Source organism: Dendropsophus ebraccatus, chromosome 9 (assembly GCF_027789765.1).
Source record: "Dendropsophus ebraccatus isolate aDenEbr1 chromosome 9, aDenEbr1.pat, whole genome shotgun sequence".
Taxonomy (NCBI): Eukaryota; Metazoa; Chordata; class Amphibia; order Anura; family Hylidae; genus Dendropsophus; species Dendropsophus ebraccatus.
In genome coordinates, this window is record NC_091462.1 from 24,262,557 (window position 1) to 24,287,668 (window position 25,112).

The following is a 25,112-nucleotide window of genomic DNA, read 5'->3' on the forward strand; positions in this document are numbered from 1 at the left end:
GGGGGACCTGGGGAAAGGCTTTTTGAATGCAGATAATGGCATATTTGCCTAATAAACCCAATTACAAAGTTTCTTACAATCGCCTGGACATTGAAATGACAGTGACACTTTAAAATCACCCTTAGAATCAGATGTTGTTGCCAAGAGAGGATTTGTCTAGTCATTGAGTTCTTCTGCAGTGGCCACTACGGGACAAATGTGGTATTACAGACTGGCCACTTAAATGGATATAGATGGGTCAGGTCTAACCTCAGTAATATGTTGTGACTAGTAGGATCCCCTGTTATGGCATCTAATTTCCTGGTGTTCTACTCTTGAGAATAAACATACTGTAATATAAGACAGACTGTCTATTGTAGATGCCAATGGAGGAAGGGCTTATCTCAATTCGGCCCAATTACCTTTCTCAATGTTGATAGAAAAAAACTCATACTCACCTAAAACGCTCCCCTGAGGGTTCTCCTGTGACATATCTGGTTTCCTTGCTGAAGGCTCTGGCCACTACTTCAAATGCAGTCTCTGGGCAGTGATGTCCCGCTCAGCCAATCATACAGTGCAGTGGACAGTGATTGGCTGATGGCAGTGTCTTGTACCATCTCTGGCACCAGAAGGTGGAGCTCAGCATCCAGATGCCAGGACAATAAAAGCTGTGGGAGAGCAAGGGAGGTAAGTACAGTTTTTTTTATCTAGTCATTCAGCCTAAGCACGTTTAATAAAAATAAAAAAAACCTTTAAAAGGAGGGTCCTCTGCTTTGGATCTTCTTCTCCTAGCTAGAGTATAGAGCTGATAAAAAGAGCGTCTCCTGTTCTGGAGGACCCGCCCTGTCCTGCATTACACAGCCAATCCACTGAAATGATCAGACACTGTGTAATGCTTCTTCTCCCCTGTGGTGGCGCTGCAGGGAAATTAAACACTTATTGCTACAATTCCTCACAGCTTCCAGCTGATCTCTGAGGGTCTCTTTAGGAGGGCACATTTTCATCTGCCTCTTGTCCAGAGACCCTCATAGCATGTACAGGATTGTCTATACCAGAGGACACTATCTATTGCTGTTCATTTTGACCGTCATTGTTTCATTAGGATTTCTTTTACATATACTGTATATCTTATATCATCAGAAAATATTACTATTCCTGGTAATAACTCACTCATCGCATCTCTATGATGGATCATTAATGGACCATTGCTCACGGTAAATGACTTTTATTAGGAAATATCACACCCATCATTCTATTTTTAATACATTTTAACAAAAAGTAATTTGATCTTCACCCAAACATGTTCTTAATTATAGACACTAACAAGCGCCAGAGGATGACTCATGGAAGGCTCCCGACCCATGATTAATAGGAATCGCATGGAAAATTCATTATTTAGCAGGTGGTGAATGCATTACAAAGTATTTATTCACAATATACAAGGAGATTCTTAACCACAATATATAACGGAATCCCGTGTATACAATCACTCCGCGTATAATCACAGCGCTGCCCACTATATACCACCGTCTATATAATAATGCTTCATCTACAGCGGCCACTGCAGGGGAAATGTGGTATTACATTGTTCTTTACGGCCAATAATTGCCCTGTGTAATAGAAGGCAACGATAAGCCGACATGAACGATCAAACGACAATGATAGCAGCGATCTGCTGCTGTCGCTCCGTGTAATAGGAGCTGTGGCAGCAGACCGCCGCTATCCTCTATGGGCTGCCCGGACGATCTAGCGATCACCCGGGCAGCCCCCCCGTAGCTCCCCACGGCCTCCCCTGCACGTACCCACTCGCTGCCGCTGCATGTAATAGTGCCATCGGCGAGCTGGGAATGAGGAGCAAACGAGCGCTGACAACACTTGTTTGCTCCTCCTGTCGCCCCGTGTAATAGAGGCTTTAGGGTCCTATTACACGGAGCGATTTTTAACTATTAGCGACTAACGATAAACGATCGCAAACTATATTGTTTATCATTAACCTGAAATCATTCACCATATTACACAGAACGATAGTCGTTAGTTGGCATTCCTAATGATGAAGAGGGTGGGGAGGAGGGACGGAGGGGTGGTGCAAAGTTAGGGCACAGATATTCTAAGCCACGGCCATTAGGCACGGGGCTGCAAGTTTAAAAGTTGTTTTTAGGACAATAACTGCATCATCTGCCAAACGGACCCCAGAACAGATCTTGGATTAAAAGCAGCTATCCGAAGGTACAAGCGGTTTGGGGGGGACAGATTGTGGGTACAGAGTCGTTTTAAAAAGTATACGCAGGAAAATACTATATCTATCTTAACCCCTTCCCTCCACAGGACGTACCGACACGTCCTGTTGGGGGTGGGGAGGTTCTCTGAACCGCCACCATGCCAGCTGCTTTCTGCAGCCCGGGGCCGCGGCTATTAGTGGGTGTGACTGATCACCACACCCACTAACTAGGACAGTTAAATGCAGCTGTCAAACATGACCGTTCCATTAAACTGGGCGGGCCGGGGCTCAGTGTTGGAATGACGCTGATCCCGGCTCGGCACTCCATGTATCCAAGCATGGTAATAGAGCAATTTTAAAGGGGTTATCCAGCGCTACAAAAACATGGCCACTTTTGCCCTTCTCCTGTCTCCAGTTTGGGGTTTGGAACTCAGTTCCATTGAAGTAAATGGAGCTTAATTGCAAACCGCACCTGAACTGGAGACAAGAGAGGGGCAAAAGTGGCCATGTTTTTGTAGCGCTAAATATAAAGGGGTATAAAGGGGATAACCCCTTTAATGAACATTTACTTTTTTTTAAAAGGTTTAAATTTTTTTAAAGCTATCAAATAAGATAAAAGTTATGCAAATTGCCTATGGTTGTAATCGTACCGACTTGAGGAACATGCATAACATGTCAGTTTTACCATCGGTCGCATGGCGTAAACACAAAACCACCCCAGATAAAAAATATTGCGTTTTATTTTCAATTTCACTACGCATATAATTTTTTTCTGGTTTTGCAGCATATTTTATGCAAAAATTAAGTCTGCTATTGCAAAGTACAATTAGTGGGGCAAAAAATAAGGGCTCATGTGGGTCTGTAGGTGAAAAAATGCAACACTGTAGCTTTTTAAACTCAAGGAGGAGAAAACGAAAGCGCAAAACCGAAAATTGGCCCGGAAGGGAAGGGGTTAAGATATAAGAAAGGAAATGCTAAAAGGGTAGAAAGATAGATTTATTTTCATGTACAGGGCAGCTTTACTGGCCATATGAGGAACGTATTCAGAACGATATGTTAAGTGAAGTATAATTTACAGCGTGCAACATACAGTATACACAATTTAATATACATCTAGTAAAATACAGAATTTCAGAAATAAGACATTCATATGTGTGTCAGTGTAAAATAAATATCGATAGCTGCACAGGAAGCCGGTTTGGCAAATACACAGTGGGGGGGGGGGGGCACCATTTTACTTTCTAAATGAGATAACAAAGAGAGTAGAATGCTCCCTGGTTAAAGAGGTAGGAACTGTAACCTGGCCGCAACACATTGAGACCTATAGTCCTCCCAACCATAGCTGATTGATACGAAGTTGCTACATCGGTGCAAGTATTTCATCTATATACGCCCAGTAGTTGGACCTATCTTACTATTAGATATATTATATAAATTTATTGTTAGATTTATGTGATCATCAGACACAGTGACATTGCGTGATTGTAAGTAAAGACTGGTCTCCTAGTTTATTGGCATAGACCTCAATCCACCCATCACAGCAGCACCCCATAGAATCAGGGACACAGATACATTTGGAAGCTCTGCTCCTAGACTTAGGCTGAATCCTGGAATTCCAGGTGGCACCCGGGATGTCTCCTCCTTCCCCACGGAACGGGAAGGCATCGGGAATCAAATGCGGAAGGTTCGACAAGGTTCGAGTTTTATAGAAACTAAGATTTTCCGATGTTCGATCATCTCTACTTGTAACTAGTTTAGAAGCATGTAACATTGACATGAATATGGTAGAGGTGACCATCTTGTAGGTCAAAGCATTGTAAAACAGAATATAAAATTCAAAGGGGTTGCTTTACAATTTGCTTTACTGTTGATTAATATGGAGAGCCTACCACACCGTTTTAGACCCTTTTACTGTAGACATGTTTGATTGATTTTTACTACCTAGCCCATTTGTTGTAGAAGAGATAAACCAACACCAAAAATGTCTTGCTGCATATCCTCCCCTCTCCATAGTGGAAACATGAGTGCTCGGCCATGCCAGTTGTTGATGTGTATGGGGCGATCGAGAGAGATAACTGTAACTGTTGGCCGACAGTTATTAAACTTGTACGGCCACCTTTAGTTCTTCACTTCAGGGACAAGCTGATGGTGAATAAAGAGCAAAGACCTAAATCATGTAAAATTCAGTAGGAGACTCCTTCAAAGTACGCTGTACACTTTAGTGTCTCAAACTGATTTTGGACTTCTTAAGTCGACCATCTGATGACTATTGAGTCCTCCTCCTTGTGTGGAATCCTTGGAAATTTGGGGATGAGAAGGATCAGGCTGTTAAATTTTAACATTCCTAAATCTTTAATTTCTTGGGAGATAACCCACTGCCAGAGGAGTCTAGGCTAAGGTGTATGGACAGCCTAAGTCAGCCAAGTATGACAAATTATCTCCCAAGATGAACCAAGGTCCACCACCCAGCAACATATTTGGTCAGTTATGGAATGCTTTGTGAATGCACTTTCCACTAATACATTATTAGTCGGTGACTCCCACCTTATCATCACTGTATGTATACAGCACCTTTCGTAACGCCTCATATTAATGCTGATGATGTTTCAGTAAAGTTACATTTACAACTGAGAGTCCTCTTCTTCTACTGATCTGTGCAAACCAGGTATAAACTTAAAAAAGTTCTTTCGGACACTCCCTCTTCTACCTTTACGTGGCAATGTTCCAAAAATATTTGATAGACTTATAGAGTCCCAGCTTGGTGACATTGTTTCACTTTCGCTACTGGTCACACTGATGCTCCTGTGACGGGATAGTGAAGACCTCATCGAGGGAAGTCCATAGAATTTATACATAAAGTCATCTTCTGTACTAGACTGGCGACTGTAACTAGACTGACGACTGTAACTCGCTTCTGTTCCAGAGTCTTCATCAAGCTCGGACATTGATCCAAGTCCATCTTCATTGTTTAGAATCATGGAGCTCAACAGGCTTTTTCCACTACTCGAGCTAGAACATCTATGTTTGTTGAGGAAGGAACCAGGCGTGGGATTGCCAAACATCTTAGAATGGATACAGTCCAGTTCTTCCTGTATTTTGCCTTCATTTATAGTACCTGTATAAATTTGGAAATAGAGAAAAATTATTAGACTAGAGGTTTTTTAAAAAAAAATATCAGGGTTAGATAATATTTCTCTATATACCATATTGGACACAGCATGTAAATGTAATGCCGTTGGCAGTTCCGGCTACCATACTGCTTTTCTTAGCAGGCATCCCTGCCAGGTTACATTTAGTGCCCACGCCTCCCTTTTTCATCTCCTCTCTGTCGCCAGGACTACACAAGCATGAATGGTGCCAGCCTCTAATAGGGCCAGTGTGTGCACTTCAAAGACCGTCCTAGCTCAAGGTCACCTATCTTGGGATGTCACTTCCTTATTGTCCTTGCCTGATCCTGATTTCTGTGTATAACCTGAGCCTGCTTCTCCTTACTCCAATTTTGCCTCATTTCTGTGTACTGCGCTGACTCTTCTCTGTTCAACCTGGTTTGCTAACTAGAAATCAGTGTCACCTGCCGCAATCCGTTTGCCTGTTCTTGACTACGCTGCCCAACTTTCTGCCCAAAACCAGTACCTGGACTTTCCTTGCCAGACATTCAGTGCCTTGCACTGGCATCATCTAGTTTATTGAGCTAGCCACTACCCACACTGGGACTACTTTTGGGAAGTGACAGCAGAAATACATTTTCTACATCCTAGAATGGGATAAAGGGGAAACACGTAGCGAGTTCTTAGACTTGTCACTATGACCCCAAGTCAAACCAGTTGGGTAGCACTGCAGAACTAGACTTATTGGCTGTTACAGCAAATATAATGGAGCGTCTCAGTAAAATCAGTGATATTGAAGCTGTGCGGTTGGCACTCCAGGATAGTCGGTTGTGCACATGCATAATGATATGTAAGATGGAAGGAAGTTCCCAGCACTCACCAGTTGAATTTCAACAAGCTTTAGTTACATCAGTGGTAGTAAATAGACACAAGCAACACGCCACTGCAACAGAACGCGTTTAGGCAAAGCCTTCTTCAGGGATGCGTTGTCCTTGTCTATTAACTACCACTTATGTAAATAAAGCTTGTTGAAATTCAGCTGGTGAGTGCTGGGAACTTTCTTCTTTCCTTCCAGTAAAATCAGTGACTGTCAACAATTTTCTCTCAGTATATAGGTAGACATAATTCATCATTTAACAAATATGTAATCGCAAATCTTCTTCACAGTATTTATTTGTTAGTGCTGCAGTATATGCTCCTGAGCTGACCTTCTTGGGGGTAAATAAATGACCAAACTTCAAGTACATTCTGGTTAGTCAGATTCCAAACTATCGGCATTTGATTACTGCCAGGAGCCAATGGACTACAATTAGAGATGAGTGGAGTAAGTTCTGGTTTGTCCAAATCTGAATTCTGGGCATTTAAATACCAGTAGCTGTAGAAGTTGGATAGGCCGTATTCATGTTTTCCAAGACTCCCTAGGACTGAATCCAACGTCTTCAGCCACCAGTATTTAAATGCAGAGAATTTGGGTTTGGACGAATCAGAACTTAGTTGAAGTCCGGTCATTGTAGTCCATTGGCCCCTGACAGTAGTACAACCTATAAGGCTCTCAGAGGCTCTAGTTACTCCTATAGTCGTGTTGCAGTGCCTTATGGGTCTACTTGGATTTGTACACAAGGGGAAAACAGTACTACAAAGTAGAAACACTCAAAAAACTATGTGGACCCTGAGTACTAGCATTAAAATTTGTTCCATTTAGGGCTTCCATTAATTTTAATGGAAGGTACAGTCTGGAAGAAAACAGCTATAAAACTGATAGTAATGTGCACATGAAGCACAAATAACTGAAAATAACAAACAATTTTTGTTTTCCAAATTTTTGTTGCTATTGTCATATCACATTTTAAGCATGAATAAATTAAAGCTATAGCGCATAAAATTAAAAGGACCCCAAAAATCTGACAAAAACTAATACTAGAAGGCTTGTAGTTACCGTGAAGCAGCTGGTGTTCTTTTTTTATCGTACTCTGTAATTCCTTCCACTTTGATCGAAAATCTTGCTGTAAATTATAAAGAAAATTCAAAGTTTAGGGCTTTAAAGAAGAGAAGAGCGACAGAACCTGCAGCACAGGAAACCAGATCTCTATAGTCAGTGTGTGGAAAGTACCTCGCCAAGCAAACCTAGAAACTTTTTTTTTTTTTTTGCAAGATAGAGTTAGAGACAAATGAAGTGCCTCGCCACAATCTGGTGCACCATGGTAGGCAATCGCTGGCCTCAGTCCAGGTTACTGACTTTATTGCCGACAGCCGGGAAATGATGTACAAGCCGCAGTACAGAGATTCGTGCAGACTTATTGCTTTCTTAAAGACCATTGTCATGCAATGCTACAGAGGTGAATTAAGGACTCACAGCTGGGGTGCACTGTTCTTTATTTCATATCTTCTATATAATGTAATCCATGTAGCAGAACATTATATTGTACAGTTGAATGACATGTGCAGAGATCTACCCCCCCCCCCCCCCCCCCATCCTACTATCACAGTATGGCTAAGTTACATATCATATTTGGCCATTGTTCTCAGCCAAAACCAGGAGTGCAACAATGACCAACTACCCAAGCCTGGTTCTGGCTAAAACTACTGACCAGATAATATGAGCATAACCCTATAGTTGCCAGAAAAGAAGAGGAATATATGTTCCAATTTGATAGCACAACACTTAAAGGGGTATTTCCATCTCAACTAACATAACTAAACTTGTAAGGCTCGTCATGTTAAATATTTTTGCCTATACATTCATTTAGCGATCTTGTCTCCTTCCCCTGATAAGTCACTATTGTCCTCCCATTGTTAAGAGCCCATTGTCTAGGTTATTAACAACCACTCTGCTCTAAAAGCAATGGTCTGACAGGAGTTTATATTGATCTTTTTATGGAGCATAAGTTTGTCTTTTTTTCTATATATTGATATAGTATACATATTTATATATAATATACAGGTTATATACACTATGGGGGGGATTTATGAAGACGAGTACGCCGATCTTATATTAGGCCCTGCCCCCTTTCCCCCGGCAGGATTCACTAAGAGGCACGCGCTTCCAGCCGGTGTAGATTTGGATCATGATTTACGCCTGGTGTAAATAAGGCGCGGGAGGAGTCCACGTCTCCTCTCCGCCTTGTCACGCCCCCCAAGCTCCCCCAGCCCACCCATCGGACGAGCGGGGTGTACAGCAGACGTACGCCAGGGAGAAGGGGCAAATCTCCACCTTCTGCCTGGTGTACGCCTCAGGCTGACATTTTAAAAATGTCCCCCTTTATCTCTATACATCTACTTTATAGCTATATACACAATAGGCAGATCACTGCTTTTAGAGCAGAGTGGTGCTTGTTAACCTAGACAAAGAGCTTTACACTATGTTTACAAGTTTAACTTTATGTTATGGTGGGAATACCCCTTTAAGTCATATTAAGTCAAAAGGGGAACTACATTATAACACACACCTTTGCTCCTACTACTACTACATGTGCACCTTTTTTCTACATATAAGACGTATTGTGACGTACCTTTAGAATGAGCAGCTTGGCTTGCAGTTCTGATTGTCTAATTTTTGTACTATATTCTGTTTCAATTCTGCAATAAAACAATTATCACACGTGAGTGGCCACGGTAATTAAGATGGTCCAGACTGTGTTTTATAGCTGCAGTCCTTCTGCTGATCAAAGTGTTATTATAGTGCGGAAATAGTGAATCCAATAAAAACTTGTAGTAGGGCCAGTAGTAAGAGTCCAAAAATATTAACCAAAAAATACCCCAAATAATGTGTTTTTAGGGTTATGATTAGAGATGAGCGAACCTGGAGCATGCTCGAGTCGAACCAAACCTGAACGTTCGGCATTTGATTAGCGGTGGCTGCTGAAGTTGGATAAAGCCCTAAGGCTATGTGAAAACCATGGATATAGTCATTGGCTGTATCCATGTTTTCCAGACAACCCAAGAGCTTTATCCAAGTTCTGCAGCCCCCGCTAATCAAATGCCGAATGTTCGGGTTCGGGTTCGGATCGACTCGAACCCGAACCCGGTTCGCTCATCTCTAGTTATGATACCCTTTCCTTAGATTATGGACAAGCAATAAAGAGACACATATACAACAATCTTATATAAGTTCCCTAGTTTAACTGGTGAACAATCCATTGGTCCAAGGGTTGGGTAGACCCGAAACAGTCCAGATATAATATCCTGCTATAATGGCCCGATATAACGTCACATTATAATGACACGTACCCTTTAAGGTGCCAACTACAGCAACTAATCAAGACTCAAGACTTTTTATTTTTCAAAGGGCCTATAAAAATGTGGGTTCTATGGACAATACCTCCTCTTTTCTTTGTATGCATATTGCTAAATCTTTCTTGACAAATTAAATTCTAGTTTGTTTATTTATCCATTTAACCTAGATAAGTGGAATTGTTGCACTAGATTTACTAAACTGATGTCTATAGTTGAACCAGTTTGGGTACTGCTTAAGGCCGGGTTCACACGCTGTAAAACACCCAGCTGGGTCACAGAATGGCCGGTGTCAGTAAAGATCACACCGGCCAGTAATGCAGCACCAGCCGGATGAACTTCATTTGTGCTGAAATGGGATGCGGGCCTGCATCCCAATTTACCATAGCCAACAACGGAGAGTGCGGCAGGGGCCACACTTTCCATTGTGCGAGCTGTCAGTGTTATGCAGCCGCTATTCATTGAATAGCGGCCGCTAGGGATCCCGGGCAGAGTGTATACATTGGGGGACATGTATCATCCGGTGTACGGATGATTTTCGGCTGAAAGTGCCGATTTGCGCATTATTTTATTCGCAAATGGGCGATTTGCAAATAAAATATTCGCAAATCGGCACTTTCCGCCGAGTACGCCAGGGAGGGCGGGAAGGGGGTGTGAAGGGGGCGGAACGGAGGGCGCGGACATCCATTCCGCCAAAATATACGCCGAAAACCTACTCCAGTCCTCAGCTGGCGTAGGTTTTCAGCGGTGCGCACCAGAGCGCATGGGATTTATGTAGAGGCAGTCCGCCTCTACATAAATCCCCGTAGCGCCGGAGATGCGGGGACATTTATAAGTCGGACTTAATAAATGTCCCCCTATGTGTATACACTTCGCCCGATATATCCAATGACTGCAATGCAACATAAATTTTCTATAAATCACGTCCCGTTTTTGCAAATCGGCAACAATTAATAGATTAATAGAAATTTTTTGTTGTGGGAACATAGCCTAAAGGTGTGCACCATATACAGTACTACTTGTATTCTAATAGGTTTAGAGGCTTCTTGGGGCATCGTTTTCGGCTGTGACCCACAGTACACAGTACAGGGGGGGTACACATATACAGTATACTGACTGGCATGTATGAGCACAATCTCAAGCACAGTACTATAAGCATCTAATAGACAGAACAAACTATTACTTACCGTAGAAAGTTACCCGATGATTGGATGAGCTCCACTGTCTGCTGGTGGCTGAATCCTTCCGTGTTTACTCCATTAACATTAATAAGCATGTCACCTAAAATACCAGAACATATTTATATTGAGAGCTTCCTTTTTTATTTTAACCACTTCAAGACTGAAGTGTTTTCAGTTCTTAACAAACACAGAGACCGTTACGTGTACTTGGTAGTCCCTAGTTTAAAGACTATGGGGGACATTTATGAAAAGTATGGCAGGGGCGTATACCAGGGAGAAGGTGTTGATAGGCTCCTTCTTCTTGGCGTACGCCTGCCATATCCCCCACTTGCCTTATGGGCAGGCAGAGGGGGCCTTCGGCTTTAGGGGCTAGACACATCATAATCAGTGATGAGCAATCTTGCAGAATGTTTGAATTCGGACAGTTGGTCCAAACTCGAATGCTCAGCACTTGATTCCTGGTGTCTGCAGCTCTGGGGCTGCCAGGAAGACATAGGCTGGATCCATGGTTTTCATGACTCCCTAAGGTTTATCCAACTTCTGCAGCCACCAGGAGTCAAATGCTGAAAGTTCGGGTTTGGGAGAACCCACCCGAACTTGGCAATTTTGGCCATCACAGCAGCTTAATAGTGTTTTCCGAATAGCTATATATATATATATATATATATATATATATATAATTTTTTTATATATATATATATATATATATATATATATATATATATATGAGGAAGATGTAAGTTTTATATTTTTGGCCTGGCCTATTCTTTTCCACCATTAGTCATCTGGTCAGTGTGAATAAGTAATGGTGAACCTTCAGCATTTCAGCTGTTGCAAAACTACAATTCCCATTGCCTAGAAAACCAATGATATGACTGCCCAGCTATCAGGAGAATTGTAGTTTCGCAACAGCTGGAGGGCCGAAGGTTCCCCATCCCTGCACTAGAGACTGGTAATATAGACAAGGAGTAAACTTTCCTCTATATGTGTCACATGGCCATAAAGCACTGTGCTGCTCTTTTTGAATCATGCAACATGGCAGCTAGCGTAAGTGAATAGGACTGAGCTGCCATCATTGTGATCACACAATTACCTAAAATCAGACTAGGAAATATTTCTGTTGCCGATTATGTCCTCAGTGATCTTTGACCATACGTCACATTAAGAGTCACCATGTGGCAGCTATCATTGGCTTATGCTAAAAGTGTCACGTCGTTTAATTTTTTTTTTTCAGAAGTCAATAGTCCAGGCGATTTTAAGAAACTTTGTAATTGGGTTTATTAGCTGAAAAATGTATTTTTATCATGAAAAAACTGTTTAAAGCTCTCCCCCCCTGTCTTGATGGCTTGCTTATGGAGAGGGGAGGGGTGGAGAGAGATGAGGCACCAAAACAGGATAACAAAGAGTTAATCTACATTTAATCACCCGACTATCACCTTTGACAGTCAGCACTAACGTCTCTGACCTCTGAATACCGCTGTCACCCACCTCCGTGTTGTGTAATCCTTTGTTCTCTGCTCTCTGCTGCCGACTAACTCCTGCCTCCCCCCTTCCCTCTCTATAGAACAGACATGGCTGTGTCTGATGCAACAAGTCACAATTTCCTGATATTTTGCAGTGAATGGAAAAGAGGAGGGAGGGGGGACCTGGGAAAAGTCTTTTTGAATGCAGATAATGGCATATTTGCCTAATAAACACAATTACAATTTTTTTTTAAAATCGCCTGGACTATTGATTTCTGCAAAAAAAAAAAAATTTACAACAGTGACTCTTTAATATTTGGTTCCATGGTCTGTAAAGATAAATCAATCACTTTGCTTCGAATTCCTTTGAATCCAATTTTTTTAAAACTTGTTTCTGGTGACTCATGTGCTAGAGCAGGAGCACCTATCAAAGGCGGGGTCTCTGCTCCTGTACAGTGAATGCTAAGGCATACAATATATGTCTCTGTATCTGGCACAGTGATTGATGGAAGTACTGTGAATGGCCATGTTGCATGCATCATTGCTTACACTCACTATATTCTCTGTGTCTGGCAAGGTGAATTTTTATTATAAAAAAAATGTAAACCAGTCATCGAATATGAATTGAATTCAAAAGCTAATTCGAATTTTAAAAGATTTTGGAATATCTGTTCATCTATAATGGTCACCTATACAGGATTTTACATGATTCGAAGGTAGAAAGGTGTGGGCACTGACCGGCTTTCAATCCAGCATTGCCGGACGGGCTGTCCTCGTGTACTTTGTAGACATACGTCCTCATGTCTGTCCCATGAGCGTGCTGTAGCTTGTAGGTCTACAAATCAAAGTAGAAAGACAATAGAGAGATTATGCATACGACATAGAATCTGATAGCAAACAATCACAGTGCAGATTTCATTCTGTATTCTGCTCTGATTGGTTGCTATGGAAAACAAAATCAGTTTATCTTTTAAATAGTTTTAAAAATATATCATCATTGGTAGATCGCAGTAGTTGTAGAACTAGTGCATGAAGAGGTTAACACGGCTAAAGCTGTTTCTATGGAAACTTTTACAATAGTAACGGTGGGTGAAAGTACCGCTCATCACAACTGCCCAACAGTCACATCCCAACTGTCACCTTCAAGTGAAGATATTTACATCACTGGGCAGATCCGCAGTGAGTTTCTCGCTGCAAATTCACAGCGAGACCCGCTACTGATCCCTGCCCTATACAGTCTATGGGCAGACAAACTCGCAGCAGGATGCACATCCTGCTGCAAGCTTGTGCGCAGCTCGCCCTGTTAACCCCCCGCCAGCTGAAGCGTATACATCACCGGGTCCCCGCTTCGGCTTGCTTCGGGGGTTTCCGGCACGTCCCGCTCAGCCAATCAGTGCGCTGCCCCGCCACTGCGCACTGATTGGCTGAGCGGGACGTGAAGACACTGGGAGCCCTGAAGCAAGCTGGAGCGGGGACCCGGTGATGTATACACTCCAGCCCGCGGGGAGTTAACAGGGCGGACTGCGGACAAACTTGTAGCAGGATGTGCATCCTGCTGCGAGTTTGTCTGCCCATAGACTGTACAGGGCAGGGATCTGCAGCGGGTCACGCTGCGAATTCGCATCGGGCCTCGCTGCGAATTTGCAGCGAGAAACTCGCTGCAGATCTGCCCTGTGAGTTTGTACCCTTAGTTTCAAAATTCTATGCTGATTATTTCAATGACTGTTTTTATTCCCTGGTACAAAGCTCCAACCCCCCTGCGCAGACCCAGATTAGGCTGGGTTCACACTACGTTTTTGCAATCTGTTTTTTTCATCCGTTTTTGCAAAAAACAGATGAAAAACGGATAGAAAAAAAAAACGGATGCATGTGTGTGAATCCTTTTTGATCCGTTTTTTCCATTGACTTCGATTATAAAAAAAACAAAAAAAAAACGGATCAAAACGGATCCATTTTTTTTTTTTTTTTTAAATAATTTTTATTTTACAAAGTCACAGTATACATAATCAAAACACATGAATGTCATACCTTCACCATACATGAAAACTGGCGTTTAACAATGTCGTACTTGTGAAAAACGGATCCATTTTAATTTAGTGGACACAAAAATTAGGTCAACCATGTTTTTGTATACGCTAAAAAAAACTGATCCGTTTTGATCCTTTTTTTTTTAATACTGGAAGTCAATGGAAAAAACGGATCAAAATGGATGCACAAAGTTGCATCCGTTTTTTTGTACAGATTGCAGATTGCAAAAACGTAGTGCGAACCCAGCCTTAGAATGATACGAACGTACCTACCTGCAGCTACCATTAAAGAGAACTTACTGTAAAGTGCTTGTACATTAACCTCAGTAATAAGACAGTATACAGAAAGCTATATACACCACCGCTATCCTATATTCTACTGATATTTGCACATATAAAGATTTTTAGAATTACCTGAATTTCAAATCCGAATGGTTCATTGTCCTGCTTTGTGATAACCACCACTCTCCTGCAACACCAAACACACAATATGCATAAATAGATATTCATCATTCTAAATAATACATACATAACCCTATGTTCTCAGACTGAATTGTGATATTTCGATCATCCTATTGATTGACTGTAACTGCCTTATTACATGGAGCAATAATTGGCCGAATCAGGCTGATTCAGCCGATTATTGATCTGTGTAATAGAGACAATAGAGATCGTCTCTTTGGGTCTTTACATCTTTAGCAATGCGCAGCTAACGGCTAACAATTAAATAAACTGTTCATACATTTCTTCTCCATGCTCTCGGTCTTCTCCTGCCCTCTGCTTGCTTCTCAGCACCGCAGCTGTAGCTTCTCTGAGTTGACAGGATGCTCAGCCAATCACTAGCCGGGACCGCCACGGCCAATGATTGGCTGATCGGCCTGTCAGCTCAGAGAAGCTACAGCTGCGGTGCTGAGAAGCAAGCAGAGGGCAGGAGAAGACCGAGAGCATGGAGAAGAAATGTATGAACAGTTTATGGGCAAGGGCAGCACAGACATCGCTACTGATGTCCATGCAGCCCTTGCTAAACGATAATCGAGCCATGTAGAAGGCTCAGTAAACGAGCGCCGAGCTAGCAGATCAGCGCACGTTTACATTTTTGATTGGGCCGTGTAATCTTTGAAACTGGGGGGAATATTGATGCTTCACTGCTGCAATCCCCGGCTGTTACATATGTTTCCATGCAATATTGATTTATAAGTGATTTATAAGAAGAAGATGCTTTTTGTTACACAAGAAAAACTAGATAACCCCAAGGAAGAGGGAATTTCTCCTTGGAAACATATTGTCTATTTTCCCCTATGTAATAATTATCTTCTTCTAAATTATTCCAGTGTTCCGGCCTGAATTATTATTGCATAGATACACATCTAATACGCGGGGATCATGAATATTCTCCATGGTTCCTAGGGAACTAGATCTACAGTTAGCTATCACAGTGACACAGTACTACTGCTCCAAACTATATGACAGTACAGCCAATAGAATGTTGCATGTCCTGGTCTGACTATGGGTCACGACCTGAAGTGGAAGCATCATAGGGGGCTTACAGCTCACATTATCCTAAAGATGCTCAGTCTTGGCGAACCACTGATACAAAGTAAACTTAGAGGCCTGTACACAGATAGTAGTTATAAAGTTATGTTTAAAGGCTATGGACACCTTTGAAAAGCATTCTTTTAAGTTCCAGCTTGATACTTTTCTCCATATGTCTTTATTAAAGATTTTGCATAGTTTTGCTTCTACAGCCTCTGCAGTTTGCTTTCTGTGCTCTATTTTCTCTCTATTCTTGACCACAGCCTATGTAATTCTCACTTGCAGACTGCCTTATATCTATTTTCCCTTCTCTCTACAACCCGTGGGAGCTGTCCTTTAAAGTTTCTCCACTGTGCCCCCCAACTACTATGTGAGCTGCTTTTTGATTCCTTTCCCCTCCCTGTAGCTATCTCTAATATGCAGCAGAATGTCCGTCTGATGGATTTATCTTCCTTTATTCCTTTATAAATGTAGGAAATTTTTTGTGGTATAAACATTTATAAAGATTCTAAGAACATTGCTTCATTTTGCATTCAGGATATACAGTGGTCCCTCAAGGTACAATATTGAAGGGGTAGTTCAGCTAAAAAAAATTTCAAATGAACTGGTGCTAGAAAGTGCAAAAGATTTGTAATTTACTTTAAAGGGGATGTACCATCAGGCACATCCTCTTTAATCTGACCCGTGGATCAAACGGCACCGTCACGGGCAAGCTGGTGCCGCGGTCCGTTTTTCAATCCGCGGCCCGGTTCCCGTGAACGTCGCCGTTCTATGCACGGGTACCGGGTCGGAGTTGAAGCACAGAAGGCGGGCCGGCCTGCCCCCAGTGGGAGGAAATTCCCTCCCCTCTATGACGGGGCTCCATTAGAATTAATTGAGCCGCGTCATACAGGGGCGGGCTGGCCTGTCTCCAGTGCTTCAACTCCAGCCCAGTACCCGTGCATAGAACGGCGACGTACACGGGAACCGGGCTGCGGATCGAAAAACCACATCCTCTTTAACAAAAAAAACCTCCAATCTTCCAGTACCTATCAGCTTCTGTTTGTCCTGCAGGAAGTGTTGTATTCTATCCAATCTGACACACTGCTCTCTGCTGCCACCTCTGTCCATGTCAGGAACTGTCCAGAGCAGTAGCAAATCCTCACAGAAAACTCATGGAAAGAGGTGGCAGCAGAGAGCACTGTGTCAGACTAGAAAGAAAAAAAGGTTCGATCTCCAAAGGCGACAAGCCTTCTTTACAATGAGAACTGTGAATCTGTGGAACAGTCACCACAGGATCTGGTCACAGCAAAAACAGTAGAGGGCTTCAAAACAGGGCTAGACAAGTTCTTAGAGCAAAATAATATAAATGCATATGTATAGAACCTATCACCCCTCCCCTTCCCTGTATCCATCCCCTCCTTGGTTGAACTAGATGGATATGTGTCTTTTTTCAACCGTATTAACTATGTAACTATGATAACTACTAGAAGACTTAAGATTTTCTTTGGCACTTTCTAACACCAGTTCATTTAAAAGAATTTTTTTTTTTTTTTGCTGAACTAACCCTTTAATTGGTTCGAGAGCAACCATTGTATGTTGAAAATATTGTATCTTGAGCCTAAAGATGAGTGCAACTCAAGCAGGCTTAAGTCCAATCATTAAGCATCTGATTACCGATGGCTAAAGAGCCCTAGGGAGTCTGGGAAAACATGGATACAGCCATTGGCCTATACCATGATGATGACCGTCTCCATGGCAGTCTATGATGATGAGAAATTAGAGCAGATTTTTTTTTTCTACATGTTTCGCTGTAGCAGTGACATGAACATGTTTTAGGCTGGGTTCACATTGCATTTTTGCAATCCGTTTTTGCAAAAAACGTGCATTTGTGTGCATCCATTTTGATCCGTTTTTCCATTGACTTGTAAAAAAAAGGATCAAAACGGTTCCTTTTTATTTGACGGACACAAAAACGTAGTTAACACTACTTTTGTGTCCGTTAAAAAAACGGATCCGTTTTGATCCGTTTTTTTTTTTTACAATGGAAGTCAAAGGAAAAACGGATCTAAACGGATGCACACAAATGCATCCGTTTTTTTCATCCGTTTTTTGCAAAAAAAAAGGATGAAAAAAACGGATTGCAAAAACGCAGTGGGAACCCAACCTTACAATGCTTTGGTTATTTGGTTCATTGATTTTGTTACAGAGATTACGTCATGGCAAGTTACATCTGTAGCTCGACAAGAATCGTCTTTAACTTCCAGACTTTTACAGCCCGATGGTGAGATCCGAAAAACACCAAGAACATTACAATCACAGATATGTACTAAATCATCACAAATATCCTTGAAAATACGTGTAGGTTGATTATGATTTAATTATTATTTGATCAATTTGATTATGGTTTATTTAGATATGTGGATTAGCACTATAATGATATATATATATATATATATATGTATATATCATGACCATAATGTAATGACCATCTCCATTCCTTACCTGTGAGTATCGTTGGACCCCCCTTTGGCTGCTGTGCCTGCAAACCCCCTTCACCCCCCCCCCCCCAGCCAGCTGTAAAGGTTTCATTACAAAAATTTTTAAATAATGAGAAAACAACACCAACCTGTTTGGTTCAGATTCAGATGAGTCAACCAGTGAATTTGATCTTGACTTTGCAAGCTGTAAAAAAAGGAAAGTTGTTCAATTGCAAAGTTATGATTGTCAGCATTTCTAAAAATTCTAAAAGACCTTTTGCAAAAAACGATTTTAGCCTTACTTGTCCGATTACCATTCGTTCAGGCTAATAAAGGTTTTGTGTCATTGGACATGTTTAAAGGCCACAAATATGTTGAAAGAGCACGATCATGTCAGCGACACTGATCCGTGTAACAGGAGCGGTGGCAGCAGACCACCTTTGACTCCAATGGGGAGTCCGTACAATCTAAGGATCGTTCATGCAGCTCCTATCGCTGCTGCCTGCGGCCCCTCCTGCTGCTCCCCACTCGTTGTCTGTGTGTGTATTAGCACTAAGCTGACCGGTCGGTGCTCGCCTCATTATTATTCCATGTACAGCCCTAAAGCGTAACTGTCATTTTTTTCCCCCCCGGAAATTAGTAGTACAAGCCATTTTAAGAAACTCTGTAACAGGTTTTATTAGGCAAAAAAGCCTCTTTCTGTATTTAAAAAACAATCTCCCAGCCTCCCCCCTCACTTCTTATCTGTGCATTATCAGGCCAATCCGTCTTCATTACAGAGAAGCCAGTGAAGACGGGTTCTGCTGTCTCCATTATATCCTATGGAGGGGGGAGGGGCTGAGGGAGATGAGTGAGCAGGAAGAGGAGACATGAAGGTCAGCTGTTTGTAGACTGTCTTGGCACCTAAAACGCTGGATTTAAAGGTCAGAAAGGTCAGTGCTTATCTAGGAGAGAGAAGATTGCAGGGTGTTGTGCTCTGCAAGACTGCTCCGTGCTCACTCACTCCTCTCAGCCGCTCCCTTCTCCAAAGAGCATAATGGAGACAGAAATCCTGCTTCTTGTTTGATTGTTTTCAGAAAAATGACATTACGCATTATGACAGTTACGCTTTAAGCATGAGGAGTTTTAAAATTCTACATAAGAGGAGTGTCAACTTTTCTTACGAAAACCAGCTTCAGTGTGGACTACTCCACAGCCTTACTGCTCTTACTTGCTTTTTTTTATTTTCATGGGACTTCCCATTTAACTGTTAACAAGGCCCTAAAGAGGCTGCACAAGGGATAGTGTTAATAATTGGGGGGGGGGGGGGGGAGCTGGAAGCTGAATCCTGACTGTCAACCAAGCAGAGACAGGGCTGGGAGGGAGGACATAGTTACAAGATATGAGTATGTTATATGATGCTCTATAACAGTGTGAGCTCTATCTGCTTTGTTAAATGTAAAGTCTATTGTTTGCTGTGCCTTTCATGTTTTAAGTGAATGTTCTTTGTTTGAAAAAGCAGAGATAATTGGGTGGCAAAGGGCACCAGAACTGTGTTTATTCCAGGAAAGGTGGCAACCTGGCCTTTGGATAAGGAGCCCAGGTCCTGGGCCTGTGAGGGCATGACAAGTGACACCTAAGAAAAAGCAAGCGAGGCAAGGTACCAGGATCCGAGGCCCAAGCCCCAACCTGGTAGAGGCCCAACCCCCTACCTCTTAGCCTGTATCTTACATTCATAATCAATTATAAAGCAATAAAAAATGCTTGTCAAAGTAAATCCATCCCCAGGCTATGCCAACTTATGTAAGAGCAGCACAATATAGGCCCTGCTTTTCTCTCCTGTGTGCCAAAACAGCAAAAAAACAAAACAAAAAAACAAACATCTTAGTATCTGTATACACATCAGCCAATCAATCACTATTAGGGAGTGGGGAGGCGGAGAAGGGGCTGAATTACATACTCCCTAAACAAGACTGAAACTATGTGTCCAGTCCTATAAGCCATACAGCACAATAGTTTAGTTATTGACTAATGTTTTAGCTGACCAGAACCCATGGCAGAGTAGTCTGATGATTCATTTCAAAAGTACAAAAAAAAAAACAATAATGACCTTCCTTGACCTTCTGCACCCACCCAATAAAACTAAAGTTTACCGAAAATAGTTGTGCTGTCATGTAAGGATTATTCTATATGTTTTTGTCGTGTAAGAAGAAAGACGGCCTTCAGTGGGTTGGTGGTGGAGGCAGGTAGATCCAGACATATATGGAAAAAAATCTCGGTACTCACCAAATAGGTTTGCTTATTTATTCACTGTGATATGCATCAGTACAGCAAGTACGCGGTTTGGCCAGTCATGACCTTCATCAGCTTGACTCAAGTTAAAGCTACTTGCTGTACTGATGCATATTACATTGAATAAATAAGCAAACTTATGTGGTGAGTGCTGGAATTTATTTTGCATATATGAATTTGTACTCATCAGGAATCCCAGTTAAACATACAGTAAAAGACCACTGTAAATTGCCTTGAAAAGTGGGTGGTATTCTCATAAAAAAATCACCTCTATTAAAAACATATAGAGAATCTTAGAATCTGCTTCACAAAATCTGATCTGGATAAGAGGTGTGTGTGTGTGGGGGGGGGCACTATAAAAGACCAACAAATGCAAATCCCATTATGATACGACTTTAAATGAAACTTTTTGACTTTGACAACTGGTTACATTATATTAAATGCGCCAAATTCCTTGTAATATATCCAGTTGCTCTATCTATTATAGTATAGCCCATGTAATTTCAGTCCACCTACCTGTTTATGTCCCCTTGGTAATGTGGCCAAAGCCCCCGCCAAGCTATGGCTTCCTCTTCGACCATCCAATCCATTACTCCACAATGTTTTGGAACCTGCCCCGAGATTGCTCAGAACAAGGTTTTCCAGCTGAGATCCACACACGTCCCGTGTCTTGGGTCTCATGGTAGACATGATGCTGGTCTGTCAGCCGATTCCCTTTAGAGAAATTTCATATCTGCTTCAAAAAGAGAGTATACATCGCCCGCAGTAAATGGGAGCGGAAATATACTGCTTGTGGTTTCCTATGTAAAACATGTAAATCTTTTGTGATGCTAGAGGAGCATTATATGTCTGCTTTAACCCTTGCACAACAAATTCTTCTTAAACCTGACACGAGGAACATTGACAAAAAAATGTGCGTACAGGAAGATTGCAAAAGAGGGAAACTCATTACAAAAACTGCTCAGTGTTTACTAGATAAGAAAGCAAAACAATGATGTCACTTCTCTTCCACTTCCCAAAAATATTCAAATTTACTTAATAGGTTCCTATGATATTCGTTCCACAGTTTGTATGATAACACAAGTTTCATTCTGCACCCCACTAACCTCCCCCATACAGTAATAGTAGTACTTACTACTTCACTACCATAATTACCATCTAAGACAGGGCGATTGCGGCACAAGGTGCTGATTGGACCACACAAAAGTGTGTTAGTTGACCCTCGAGATCCCAAAATCAATAACATGAGTGGGTTGACAATAAATCCCTGGATCAACATCTTATCGCCAGAAATCTAGTACCCCTTAACTTGTAATATTACATTTTTCAAGAAAATCATTCATTGTTCAAGAGAGAATTCATTCTTATGCAGTTAACTACCGCTAGCATGCAGTGCTAGACCCTCAGAAGGGTGAGACGTCCTCTGATGAAAACCTTATCCATGCCAGGGACACCTTCTACAACACACAGGGCAGTATACCTGAGGCTAGGTATTGACCACAGTAGGACAAAGCAGCAGTTCAGCCTACGTATCCTACTGAAACAAATGGCTATTCTGGGAAATCTAGGAAAGTCTGGTCACCCCAGCACAGGGACCTTGGATCTCATACTATGCTCACAGGAAGTGTGTCTTGACACAGGGCAGTGCTTCTCAAACTGTGAGGTGGGCCTCACCAGTGAGGCGCCCCCTAGTTGTTGGTAAGGCCCAGCCGGGGAGCCAGTTTTCACAAAAATAACTATGATCTCCACAGTCCTTTTGCAATTTTCAAAAATCTCTATTTTAGCAACATTATTAATTTATTTTATACTTGCTTTATTATTATCTAGAGCTTGCGAGATGGGTGAAAGGTAGCCCTAGCATTATATTCAGCTTTTAAATGGACTTCCACCACAGATGGTGAGGCCATGACACCATCTTGGTCAGTTTGGTGAGGCACAGACATTGCCTTGGTCTGTTGGGTGAGGCTGCAGTAGAAAAAGTTTGAGAAGCACTGCTCTAGGGTATAAGGCAGTCAGATCAAAGCTATCGACATGTCACTCTTCTTCTTCTGTTATTTCTATCTTCATTATGCTATTCCAGCAGAGTACATTGCTACATTGAGCATGGCCCTCAAGACGCTCCTCTTCTCTACTCTACTCTACTCTTAGGGTCCTATTCCACAGGCCGAGGAGGGCCCGATCAACGATGTAAACGAGCGGCGACCTGCTAGATCGCAGCTTGTTTACTGAACCTATTCCACGGCCCGATGATCGTTGAGCGAGGGCTGCAAGGACATTGTTACCGATGTCCTTGCAGACCTTGCAGCAGCAAACATTACCTGTCCAGGCTTCTTCTCCGCGCTGTCTTCATCCCCGGGTCCCGCGCGCTCTATATTCAGAATGGCGGGTCAGCTGACAGGCCACACTCAACCAATCACAGGCCATGGCAGTCCTGGCCTGTGATTGGCTGAGCGCACCGTCAGCTGACCGGCCATTCTAAAGATAGAGCGCGCGGGACCCGGGGATGAAGACAGCGCGGAGAAGAAGCCTGGACAGGTAATGTATGCTGCTGCTGCTTGTCAAATCGCCCGCCCGCTGTGCACCGCTATTCAACCGTAGCGATGCGCGGTGGGGGAACAATGATTTTAGGTCTGGCCCTAAATGAACGATCAGCCGATGACACAATCATCGCCTGATCGTTCTCTTTATTTCACCGAACGATAATCGGCCGAATCGGGGCAAACGGGCCGATCCGGACGATTATCATCACTGTGAAATAGGGCCCTTACTTTAACAAGCCTATCACAACTACTTCTTGCCTGCACCTGCATTCCAAAGTGTTATTATTGTCTTGTATTGCACTGAAGATTCTAAGTGAACCTAAGTTATCCAGTTTAAGCTATTGGACTGTGGTCTATCATTCTGAACCTGAGACTACACACCAGGTTACACTTTATCCAAACTTCGAGCACAGCACCTGTTTGTCCGGGGGGGGGAGGGGGGGGGTAACAACACCACTCCTTGCCACCATGACAACTGCCCAAGTGACCCAACACCCACAGAGCTGCCACAACACTGTACAAGCTACCCTGGCATACGGCATGATTACCTATAGGTTGTCATTTTTCCAAACAAAATAACCACAATGTTAATCCTAAGTGATGAGTGAACCTCGACCACACTTGGGTTCACCCAAATCCGAGTGTGCGGCATTTAATTACCAGTGGCTGAAGAAGTTGGGTGCAGCCCTAATGCTGTCTGGAAAGCATAGATACAGCCATAGCCCATAGGCTGTATCCATGTTTCCCAGGAATCTCTAGGGCTTTGTCCAACTTCATCAGCCAACGGTAATCAAATACCGTACGCTCGGATTTTGGTGAACCCAAGTGTGGTCGAGGTTCACTCATCTCTAATGATCTATATTGGTTCCCCAATCAGCTCCTTCTCTTATACCCTTGGTCTCCTCCCCTGTGTTGTCTTTTAGTAATTCTGGGGCATCTGCAGACCATCTAGATTTTCTTTGCACCATTCTTAATTTGCCTTGGCTTTTGACCCATTTGGACAATATTGGTGCATTTTGGCACATTAAAGCCACACTCCCTTTCATGCACAACCACAACCACTTCTACTTTTTTTCGCTAAGCCCTGCCCCCATTAGCCTTGGCAGCAGCTGCCTGGCACTGATCACTAAAGTTAAGTATGCTGTTCACCAATACTCCTTATCAGTGGCAATTTTACCAAATTTTACTGTTTAGCACAACATTGTAATTATATTGTATAACTGCAAGTGTGACCCAATCGGAGTATGGTCTATTGATACCCCCCCCCCCTTCCCATTTCCTATCACCGAGCCATTTACCCATTCATACATACCTCCTCCTAGCCCCATCATACTCATTTTTGTGCCAACCTTATATAGGGCACAATATCCAGTGCCTTTTTTCAGTAGGTTGACATGGTAATGGTTCATTTTACATCGTTTTGCAAATCTACAGACATGCCCAAGCAATAGCTGAAACGAAGAAGAAAAATAAGCCAAGTCCTGTCGCTAACACTATGCACATTGGTTTGAACCATTTTAGTATTTTTGCTTCCTCTTTTCTTTCTTACCTTGCTCAGCTGGTATGCATGATGTTCTTCCTTTTTCTTCTATTTGCAGATATGCTTTTTGCTCTTAGACTTCCTCTTCACCCTTCACATCCACACAATTTCTTAACCTCCTAGTCAAAGAGGTGGCGTGTTTATTTCATCCTTTGGTGGAGACATCAGATACAGCTACTAAGTTATGTCGGCTGAATGACAAGTCATTTATCAGGTCTTCACAGAGGATTTCTGGGGTGTGTCGGTCTTGTCACAGAATTCTCAAAAGTCTCAAAAATGAGACTATACAGTAAATTATCCATTCAGCTATATAAAGATATGAAGGAAGAAGTCACAAAGCCATCAGATTCAACCCTAGTTCTGAGAGTCATCTGGGCTCAAGGACATGGGAATGGTACAGCTAGTATAGATTAGTGTAATCCACTCACCGTACTACCACTGGTGATGGCGTAAGCCGCACCAGGGAGCAGAGTCTAAGGGGCCGCTAGTTTTCACCAGCGCCCACCGAAAGGCGGGGTGGACATGCTGACAGGTGACCCCGAGGACCCCTGGCTTGGCTTGCTA

The 25,112-nt window shown here is 42.5% G+C and overlaps 1 protein-coding gene across 4 annotated transcripts; it reads right to left on the reverse strand.

Moving 5' to 3' along the window:
* Nucleotides 1-561: 561 nt before the first annotated feature.
* CYTIP (cytohesin 1 interacting protein) lies at nucleotides 562-24,698 on the reverse strand. 4 transcript variants are annotated; one of them, XR_011364518.1, is made up of 10 exons: nucleotides 24,558-24,698; nucleotides 20,985-21,204; nucleotides 18,347-18,402; nucleotides 14,620-14,674; nucleotides 12,917-13,013; nucleotides 10,722-10,815; nucleotides 8,814-8,880; nucleotides 7,241-7,307; nucleotides 4,769-5,312; nucleotides 562-647 (listed from the first exon to the last, which is right to left on the reverse strand). XR_011364518.1 is itself a non-coding variant. In XM_069982729.1 (9 exons), the coding sequence occupies exons 2-9, from the start codon at nucleotides 21,156-21,158 to the stop codon at nucleotides 4,819-4,821; spliced, it is 1,104 nt and encodes a 367-aa protein (XP_069838830.1). In that variant the 5' UTR covers nucleotides 21,159-21,182; nucleotides 24,558-24,698; the 3' UTR covers nucleotides 1,198-4,818. The 4 variants fall into 4 exon arrangements, 3 of the variants coding, with proteins under 3 accessions (XP_069838830.1, XP_069838829.1, XP_069838828.1); XM_069982729.1 differs by lacking the exon at nucleotides 562-647 and having other exon boundaries at nucleotides 1,198-5,312; nucleotides 20,985-21,182; XM_069982728.1 differs by lacking the exon at nucleotides 562-647 and having other exon boundaries at nucleotides 1,198-5,312; nucleotides 20,985-21,201.
* Nucleotides 24,699-25,112: the final 414 nt, after the last annotated feature.